Genomic DNA, 10,263 nt, shown 5'->3' on the forward strand with positions numbered 1-10,263 from the left:
GCTACGCGAGTGGGTGTCCGCGCCACCGGTTTGGATGGGGGCGTCCCTGGCGCAAGAGCAGCCATACCTCGAGATGTGGCGTCAGCACCGGCTGGCTGAGGAGCGTCGTCGCGGTGAGTACGAGGAGATGCTCGAGCGCGACCTCGAGGAGGAGGCACGCGAGGCTGAGGAGGAGGCGCGCCAGGCCGCGGCTGCACAGGCGGCCGCACAGCCCCCCGCACCGGAACAGCTGCCCGCGGCCTACATCGCCACTGCCTGGAACACGCCGTTCCCCTGGGCTGGCACTGTGCCAACGCTCATTGACCCCGAGGACGACGACGACGTCTAGGGCAGCGCACCACCTTGTAGTTTAGTTTTTTTAGTTTTATTTAATGCTAATGTGGACGCGTGGACTCTCGCCGGCCTTCATGGCCGGCTTTCATGTTTAATTAAGTTGTTTTTATTTTAAATATGCATGCTTAGTTAGTTTTTTGTCGGCGCCGTCAAAATGGGTCGGGCGAGCGTAGTGTTGGGCGCATACGCCAACCCAAACACGGAAGCGGACGTCCGTGTCCGCCTGCCGACCCGAACGGACAAAAAGCAACCGCAGAAGATTGGATTCGATGGATAGATCTACGTACCTATCATGTCATATAAATAGGCTACAAAACCCCACGTATTTTTGCAACCTTTTTTTTTTTGCATCGAACTAGGGAGCTTTATTAATGAACTAGAAGTCGATTACAATCCGCCCGTAGGCTACTAATAAGGAAACTAGGGCTCACATCGAGCCAGCTCTTCGTTCCATCTTGGGCACCAGCTCGCTGGGCACATAGATGAGCCGGTTAATTGATAGTCCTTCCGACATGAATGACAGAGAAGGAAGCAAAACTGGTTATCAAATCACCTAGTTCTGAAAGAATGGGCGAGGCAATAGATCGCGTATTGTCTCGCGAGTGCCATAGGTTGACTAACTCAAGGCAGTCGACCTGCATGACCACATGTGAGTATCCACGGAGGTTGGCGAAGATCACTCCCTCCCGGAATGCTTTCAGCTCGGCGATGAAGGGGTCTGTCACGCCGGGCAGTGACTTGCTCCATGCTGCTAGGAACGCTAGGTGCGAGCGAGCAACACCACCTGCTCCACCTTTCATAGCGTCAGAATTGATCGCACCATCTGTGTTGATTGTCACCCACCCCACGTCCGGTGGCCGCCAACACTGCATGGGAGAAAGCTTAGATTTACTTGCTGGCAATTCCAATATTGTCAACGATTCATGCACCCATTTGATCGCCTGAACAGGGTCATAACCATCCCTGTCATGTGTCCAGTGGTTCCGTGAGGTCCATATGGAGTGCATAATGGTAATAATCTTGCACCTTATGTCGTCAGAAAACATGTCATCGAGCAAGATATCTCTAGCCCAAGAAACTGGATGAAGTCTCAGAAGTGAAAATTCAAACCGATCCCTCGCTGCTATCCAGAAAGCTTTGGCGTGCACACAATATATGAGTGCGTGCATCAGATCCTCATTCATGGCTTTGCAGATGTTGCATAAGCCATGAGTTTTGATGTGTCGATACTGAAGAGTGACAGAGTCCGGGAGAATACCTCTCAAGACATGCCACCAGAAGACTCGTACTTTGGGTACCACATGAAGTTTCCAAAGAGCATCCCACATATGTTTATCTGTCCTTGAAGTTTTTGTAATTGTCCCTTCCTCTAGAGTTCTAAGCTCGTTGTGAGTCACAAGAGAACGATACGCTGATTTAACAGAGTAGATGCCGGATTTTTCTAGGGCCCAAGCAATTGTATCTTCGCCTCCCGCATAATTCAAGGGGATGTTCAATGTAGCCTCTGCATCTGGGTGAAGAAAATTCTGCCTTACAACTTCCACTTTCCAACCTCCTGTGTAGTTGTCGAACGTATTTTTACAACCTGGAGCACCATCATAACACATTAACAGACATACTACATCATTACCGAATTACGTCGGCTCTTATTTTTCCTACCAAACTACAAAATATTACAACACTCCTCAGCTCGAGCAGTCATTGTCAGGGAACCATAGCCCTATTAGAACCCCATAGCAACCACTGGGATCCTGACTAGGTGGCGCCGGTCGCCCTTCATCGTGATCTCGCCGAAACTGTAGGTGCCCGTCACCGACCTCGTCGTGAGGGTCACGGTGATCTCTCTAGATGACCCGGGGAGCACCGTCAGCGCGGGAGGCGAGACATCCAGCGCGATCTCCGGCGACATCCTGGTCATGATGGTGTAGGTCTCCGCCTCGTCGGCCACGTTCGTGACTGTCCGCTTCACGGTCTGTGTGCCTTTGAGCTGTGACACCGTGATCGAGGGGATGTTGAGGTCACAGGGCTGCTGCCCCTTTGGGCCGGAGCCGCAGCGTGAGCCGGTTATGTTTGATACTTCGCTTGGATCAACGTCAGGGATGGAGCACAGAAATGTGATGTAATCTTGGTGAGCTGCCAACACAAGCATTGCAATGTTAGATTTGAATATGGCATCACTATGGTAATAATAACATGGAAGGGACATGCTTATTTAACAACAGACTTGCAACACAAATGCACAGTAGGGCAGAAGAGAAATTCACAATAGACTTGCATAAAGAAAATCAACTTACTTGCATCTAGAACTAGCCCAGGATCCAGGGCAGCTTTTGGGTTAACCGCGCCACTGCCATAATCAAATGGTGTGGCCCGTGCAAGCGTCATCATTTCTGATGTGGAGTATTGCTGCGCTCTGAGAGGATGGCTCCCTTTGTCGATCGTATTGGCAGTAGTCATCAAGGCGGACTTTATTGCTGACGGGCTCCACTTGGGATACTTCTGTTTTATTAGTGCTGCAATGCCAGTAATATGTGGTGCAGCCATGCTAGTTCCAGACATCATTGCAAATCCTTCCCCTATTTTTTTTGGCATGCAGAGAATTTGGGTCAGCTCAGAGCCTCAGACAGAATGGCTGTCTTTCAACTTTATTGATTACTACCATTACAAGGGACAAGATTATTTAAACTAGATCAGGTCCTAAAGCATTCAGCATGTGGGCATAAGAGGAATCAAAGCAGCATTTCTTATTTAAAATAGATTAACAAATTATAAGATCATCCTGAAACAAGCTTGTGTGCCATTACTGAGGGATAAACTCTGACAAACTTACCGGCGTAGTTTGCTTCATCTGTTCCATTAGGTGCCCATGCGGACCATATAAGATTGCCAGGAGCGAGTATATCAGGTTTAAGAACATCAGCATCTTGGAAGCTAAAATCTTTTACATCAGGCCCTCGGGAAGAGAACAACGCAACCTGGGGAGCTGAATTGAACAGTGTTGGTGCCAAACCATCTGCAATACCGACTGTTGCTTGGAACGCTGTTGCCCGTCCAGCCCAGTCTCTTGTTGTAGAGGAGTTGTAGTAGTCTATAAGATCCTACATGGCCAAATTGATGTCAATGTGCTATATCAGAAAAATCATTATAGAACTGACATGGTTTTTTTAACTAATTCTACAACAGCAGCAATGCATACAATCCACATCACTGCTCTGGAAGTATTTGCAAGTTGGTTCCTTGAGATTTGAGAACAATTCTAATGCATGTGAACTTAAATTCTGGCTTCTAAGCAGCTTATTGACAGAAAACAAATAAACAGGCTGATTTACAGTACAGGTCACATCTACTTTTACAAATGGTGTTTGTCTATACATATCTGCACAATAGGCTCCATCGAAGCTAAATACCTTTGTTTTGCTGACATCTGTGATGAGAATCCCAGGAATATTGACAGGCACAGGATCAAACTTTGTCCCTGGATAACTATCTTCTACAGCAACAACAAAGCCAGCTGCACCTAGACTCTTGGCTGTTTGGGACACTTTCTTGATTGAAGCCGTCCCAGAAATATAATTAAAAGAATAGCCGCACAATAGAATTTTCCCCTGAACTTTCCTCTTATTTAAGAGTTCTGGCCTTTGACAATCTAGTGCACTGTACTTGGTTGAAGATGAACCCAGCAGAGCATCAGTAGCAGAAATCAGGCCAAACGATTTATTTCCATGTGTTGCAGCTGTAGTCAGATAAGATAATTGTCAACTAACCACAGGTAGAAATGTTAATTGCCAGAATACCAGCACCAGTCACAGTACTATAAAATGGACATTTGTTGACAGTTATTACAAGATTACACAGAAGGACTTCAACTCTACAATCAAGAGCCTACAAAGAGAACAAAACACATTTTCCAACCAAAGCATTTTCACAATCAGATGAAAAGATGCTGGATAAGTAGTATATTAGGATCTAATAAGAGTCTGGGTACATAGTACAATGGGAACTCGAGGTAGAGTCCATGTGTGGACACTAGCACTATAAATAAGTGTGGGGCTCGCCAAGGATACTTTTATGACAGCATGCATCAATCGATGCAGAGATCAGTGGGACTACATCTTTTTGGGAAAAAAAAAGAGAGCCAAGAATACTGTTTACATGTTACAAATGCAGGATATTTCTTGTTATGCAGTATGCACCAAATATCCATATGAACTTACGTGATACTCCAAGTCCAGCAATACGCTTTCCATTTCCTAGTATCAAATGATTCTTGTATCTGCGGTCATCAACTCCAGCGGCAACAGTGGTAATCCATGGGCTGAATGACACCAGCGTTTTAGGAAATGGTCCTCCATTTCCTGCAGCTTGGGCAACAAACACGCCAGCTTTTACGGCAGAAAGAAGAGCTGCATCAAAAGGATTGAGAAAAGTAGTCCGTGTAGCTGTTGGTGGGCTATTTGGTCCAACAGAAAGGTTGAGAATGTCAACACCATCTTGAACAGCCTGCAGGTAGCCATCCACATACATTAGCTCCTATATGTTGGAGGCTTACAGTACTAACATGCATTACAGTTATCCAGCAGGTATTCTTTTCATTCATCGCACAATACAGTCTATGGATAATACAGTAGCAAGTTATTACATTCTAGAGATGAGTTTCTAAAGTTACCATTGCAAGTATTTCGTTGTATATCTTGCATGAAATGGAACTCTAAAATTCAAAGCCATACTAGTGAATGCAAACCAGAATTTGAACCCAGAGTTTTTCGATAACTGAAAGTTAATAGCTCCCACTTGATTTAGAAGTAAGCAGGCGGCTCTGTTTTGGGGTTTATACACCCCAAAGGCCAAATCTGTGTCACTTAGATGATCAATCCTACCAAGTACCAAATGATATAGTTAATAGTTTACCAACCATCCCTTTATTTTTCAGTCAACCTCTCACGCAAATGAACAATGTTGTTGAACTGTTAGATAATGTAACATCATAAATCACATCTTTCAACCCCCAAGGCCATAACAGTCATAAAGTTGTCCCTGGTATCTACTCAATATCAAGTACGGTAAACTGTTGGTGGGAAGAATGATAAAAATCAAATGTATACTTTGGTGAGAAGTTTGGCGAAATTAATAGTGTACCTGATCAATCGCTGCCACGACGTCAGATACATAACCACCAAAAAGCCTGTAAAGAACCTTGTACACAGCTATCCTGACAAAGTGACAAGCACAAACTCAAAAAGGTAAGTCATTGTGAGGAAGCAAGATCAAAATGGCTCTCTCAGTGAATCCAGCTATGATGATACTGAGTACTGACTACTGATGAGTGATGAGTGCTTATGTTCTTCTGCCAAACAGATATGTTTCTTTCTTTTTTTTTGGAAGGAAACAGGCACTGTACTTGCCCTAACAGGATAATGCTAGTCATACAAAGATAGAACAAAGCAAAAGCCTATCTTTGAGGTAGGTAATTTAGCATTGCTGTTGGCTGTACAAGGTTTAACTTTGTTCAGAAATTCCAAGGAAATCAAAACTTACCTAGCTCGTGGAGCCATGCCACTTGCTTTGCCAAATTCGTAGCCATGCATTCGCACCGCAATTCCATTGTTTCCAGCAGCAATTGCAGCTATATGACTGTTGAGGGAGGGGTAAAAGGTAAACATATATCAGATAATCCGTGCCACTTTTCACATGACCAGAATGACTTTCTGTCAAAACCAACGTTGCAAACAATCACATTGATTAAATATGAAGATGGTGCTTGGAACGGAAAGGTTTACTTTACAGGCCAACCATCATCATTTGAAACAAGATGCTCACAGGTTTGGAAGTTATAAGCAGATTTTTTTTTCATGTGTGGCATTTTTAGTGCAACAAAGCACAACAAATTACTTAATAAGAGTGAAGTGTATCATCAGGAGCATTACCTTCCATGACCATCGCCGTCTAATGGAGATGCAAACTCAACATCAGGATTAAACGCTCCAGCAGCAATTGCAGCTTTTGCAAAATGTTGGGCCCCAACTATCTTCCCATTGCAGAAGCTTCTTTGTGTTACTGGATCTATCTCACATTTCCCCTTGTAACGAGGAACAGGTCCATAAGGATCAGTTCTGTGGGTAGAGAAGCTTGGATGTTCAGGATAAATTCCTGAATCCACAAAACCAATCACCACATCTTCGCCTGCTCTATCAAATCCACCTCCTGTTGGCCATACCGCTGTTGTCAATCCAAGAAACTGTGGAGTGTGTGTTGTCAATTTCTGTATCTTTGTATCTCTCTCCACGTACTTAACACCTGGGGCTTTCCTTAAGAAATCAGCCTAACACAGTGGAACATTACTGCATTTAGCCACGATAATAATGCAAACTAGAAAGGAAAACATATGAACTGCAGAAAATTTATGATGCCAAATACCTGCAGAGATGACATGTGAACTGCAAACCCATTAATAAGATGATGGTAGCTATAAAGCTTCTCGTAAGTTCCCGCTACAAAAAGCGAGTCCAGAAGCTTCTCATGGTGCCTTCGGAGGTGAAGAGAGTATGATGTGACAGCCTCACTGCAAATCAGGAAAATTTGGAGTGAGCACAGACTATTATCTTTGCATCATAGTATTAATGCTTCAATTAGAGAGGGTAGTTCCAAGTGTAACTGAAGTACTCAAGTTGAAAATTGCAATTCATCAATAACATGTCCTATTTACAACAGTGTGAAATCTCCCAAAATAGACTTGAAAAATCATGAATGCCAGGCAACACAAAGCAAATGTTAAGAGACATGGCCAAGAATATCTAGCAGAGTACAGTACCTGGTAACATCCATCTCTTGATCCAAATCCGCCGCGGTAGCTGGAAATCCTTCCACTCCACCTGCGTAGCTCACAACCGGGTCGCCTTCCATGGTAACAATGTACACATCATGCGTCCCAAGTACCACTTGCGGCACAAGTGCAAGAAGCAAACAGGCAAGGCCGAGCCCCTTCATCTTCACCTATGTCAGAACAGCAACACTGCAGAACCTTTCAAGAAGAGAGACCATCAGAGACAAGCACTTAACATGAGAATCATAATTCATAATAGTGGCAGCTATTGGGCATTAGGTGGTAAGCATGACGGCAAATGTGCAACGACTATATGCCTGTACTGCACTGATGCCACAGTAAATCACACACCGCCCCAGCCACAACAGGAATGGTCCCCATGGTGCCCACCATTGTTCTGTGATGCCGGAGTTTCCGATCTCATAGGTCTCCCATGAGTATGCATTCATGGGACCTCTTAAATTAGGCTGCCCGGTGATATTAATGGCCCTTCAGAGCGAGCGGCTACATGGCATGCACAGTGTATGCATTTCGTATCACTCCATTCCCCTCAGTGGAGAACAGGTGGGCACTCACTCAGTTGAAACTTAACAGTATACTGCTCCACTGAGAATGGTACATCAGTAAAGATCTCTGGATTACGGATTGAATAAAAAATTATGGAGTGCAGTGCGAACACTGAAGAGTGAATCACAGCCGAAAAGCAGTGAGAGGTTAATCTGAAGCTACACGGCCAGTCATTTGATCCAAGGCGCAGCCGTGGGAACTGAAAAAAAAATCCTGTTTTTCAAACAAAAACGCGTGAAGGAAACTGTTAAATCTTATGCTACAGTTTATACTGTTCCCGATAATGCGGCCATCTTATTATGATACAGTTATACTGGCCGGTTCTAAGCTGTGCTGCTAACACCCTATTAAAACCCAATATGCAGAAGTAAATCGAAAGCAGAAATAAGTTAGAAAATATCTCGCTTCGCAGGGGGGGACAAATAATGCGAGTCGGGAGACAAGCAAATCACCTGGGAGCCCAAGCATTCCCCGGCGCAGCTCGGCCGCCACCCGGCGTCGGTCGCACAGCCCGCGCCGGCCGCCTCGGGGAATGGCGGCGCGCCCAGGCCGGAGGAGGATGAGGAGGAGGTGGGGGAGCTCCGGCAGCGGCAGCGGCGGAGCACGGGGGTGGCTAGGGTTTGCGGCGCGGTGGGAGAAGGGGGGCAGTGGGGAGCGGGAGCGGGAGTGGGGGAGCAGTGGAGGAGGCAGAGCAAAGCGTGGTCTAATGGCGACGCCTTTGTCTTTGTCTTTTAATGGAGTCCGGAGGGAGGCCTCGAATATAGCAGGGTTTTTTTCTCCTCCTCTTTCGCTTTCGCCACCTCTGCTGTGCCCGTTTCACGTGGGCCGTGCCTCCCGGGCCCGCACGTCGGCGAGCCGATTCGGGCCGCTCGCTGCGGCGTGGGCAGCTGGCGCTCTCCCCGTGCCCCGCCGACGGACTGACCCGGCGAGGCGTGAATGCGGGCGTGGGTCCCCGGCGGTGGCGCGCCGGGCACACCCGTGTGGCTCTCTGCGGCGCGGGTCCCGGGAACCAGTGCGCGAGGCCGGGCCTCGTACGCCGGGTCCAGCAACCTCGTGCCGGCCAGCGGCGTCGGTGTCGGGCGGAGGGAAACGTAGGGAGAGCTAGGAGGCTAGGAGGGCGGCGGCGCGCGGCTCCGTGGAACTGCCGCAGTAGACCACAGATCCTGGCTGGGCCGAGACGCCGGGAGGCTACGTACGGGGGAGCAGAAGGAGACGTTGGCGATGTCAGGGCCATTGTCGCGCGGTTTTTCGAATCCGTCGGCCACGGGAAGGAACAAGGGACCGGACGAGGACGTGCCGTGCGCGCCAGCGTGTCGGCCGACCCGCCGCAGCTCGCGATCCGGCGCAAGGCAGAAGCAGCCAAAGTGGTTGGAGCATCCAAGAGGACCAACACAGTGACCAGAATACGTATAGGATTTCCTATCACTAGATGACCCGTTGCGCCAATGACGTAAAGGCCGAATATAAGCCAGGTATTGTAAGAGTGTGCATTAACATATTGTTGTTCGAAAAGCATAGCTCATGATACTATATGCAGCAAGCAAGCGATAGTCATACGCATAGGATTGTCATGGTTTGTTTTATGTAAGATCAAAAATGATGCACTAAGTCATGTAGGAAAGGATTATTGTGATCTGTTTAGATTGGATAGACAATCATGCAGAGGCCTTTGGACGTGTAGTTGAAGACGAAAGCATATATTTATTTTATCATGGTTGTTTCAAAAGCATACCGAACAACAGTCTAAGTAGCAAATAATCGATAGCTAAATGCACAGGATGGTCATAGTGGATTGCATAAGATCCAAAATGATGATAAACACAGAACTCTTGATAGGCTTTATACTAATATTAAGTTATATAACAAGGGGCTTTTGCAGTTGGGTTATATTGAGTAGATGATCAGACGCAGTCTCTTGAAAGTGCATTTGAAGGCGAAAGCATATGCTTGCCCTTTGTTCATGTGTGCGTGATGGAAGAAGTTGCTCCAGCCTTTAGTGATGGTGGCCCTTTTTGTTAACACCCTTGATAAAGCGGGTTCTGAGTTGTGACAGCGGTAGTTCCATCTCCAGTAGGGATTGGCAGTTCACCACGGTCAGCATCCATGTGTGGGAAAAGGGAACCCGTAGAAAAGAGAACGCCAAAGTACTGAAAATAACAGTAAAGGTTAGTTACTATATCATTTTATACCATGCTATTGTATGAAATTGGACAGAGCAATTGCAAAGGATTACCATTCTTTTGCCATCTGTTGCAAATGTTTCTGTCATGTGGCACACATAGTAGCGATCAGGTGTGGTGGTGCTGCGGATGATCTTTCACACTCTACGAACATTATGGTTGTAGCACAATGTGGCGACTAAACTCATCTAAGTAGTGGATGCAAGGCTCACGTATGTTAAATTGTATAAAGCTATATCTTTTAGCAGTTGTTGTGAGAGTTGTTGGAATGAGAGGAGTAATGTAGCCCTTAACACGGAGAATGTACTTTCCTGCCTTTAGATGGATTTTTTGCCTTTCAAACCTGCATGAACTCTAGATGAA

General features: G+C 46.4%; 2 protein-coding genes across 3 annotated transcripts; both read right to left on the bottom strand.

Moving 5' to 3' along the window:
- Positions 1-824: 824 nt before the first annotated feature.
- On the bottom strand, positions 825-1,517 carry LOC147960717 (uncharacterized). Its single transcript, XM_087533511.1, has one exon. It carries the CDS (start codon positions 1,515-1,517, stop codon positions 825-827), a length of 693 nt encoding a protein of 230 aa, XP_087389637.1.
- Positions 1,518-1,844: 327 nt separating this feature from the next.
- Positions 1,845-8,454, bottom strand: LOC125520331 (subtilisin-like protease SBT2.6). 2 transcript variants are annotated; one of them, XM_048685225.2, is made up of 11 exons: positions 8,173-8,454; positions 7,142-7,342; positions 6,748-6,892; positions 6,258-6,652; positions 5,869-5,964; positions 5,470-5,542; positions 4,548-4,833; positions 3,741-4,066; positions 3,164-3,431; positions 2,628-2,909; positions 1,845-2,466 (listed from the first exon to the last, which is right to left on the bottom strand). In XM_048685225.2, exons 2-11 carry the CDS (start codon positions 7,315-7,317, stop codon positions 2,057-2,059), a joined length of 2,457 nt encoding a protein of 818 aa, XP_048541182.1. In that variant the 5' UTR covers positions 7,318-7,342; positions 8,173-8,454; the 3' UTR covers positions 1,845-2,056. The 2 variants fall into 2 exon arrangements, with proteins under 2 accessions (XP_048541182.1, XP_048541181.1); XM_048685224.2 differs by having other exon boundaries at positions 7,142-7,351.
- Positions 8,455-10,263: the final 1,809 nt, after the last annotated feature.

This window comes from Triticum urartu, chromosome 7A (genome assembly GCF_056163025.1).
Source record: "Triticum urartu cultivar PI428250 chromosome 7A, HENAU_Tu73, whole genome shotgun sequence".
Taxonomy (NCBI): Eukaryota; Viridiplantae; Streptophyta; class Magnoliopsida; order Poales; family Poaceae; genus Triticum; species Triticum urartu.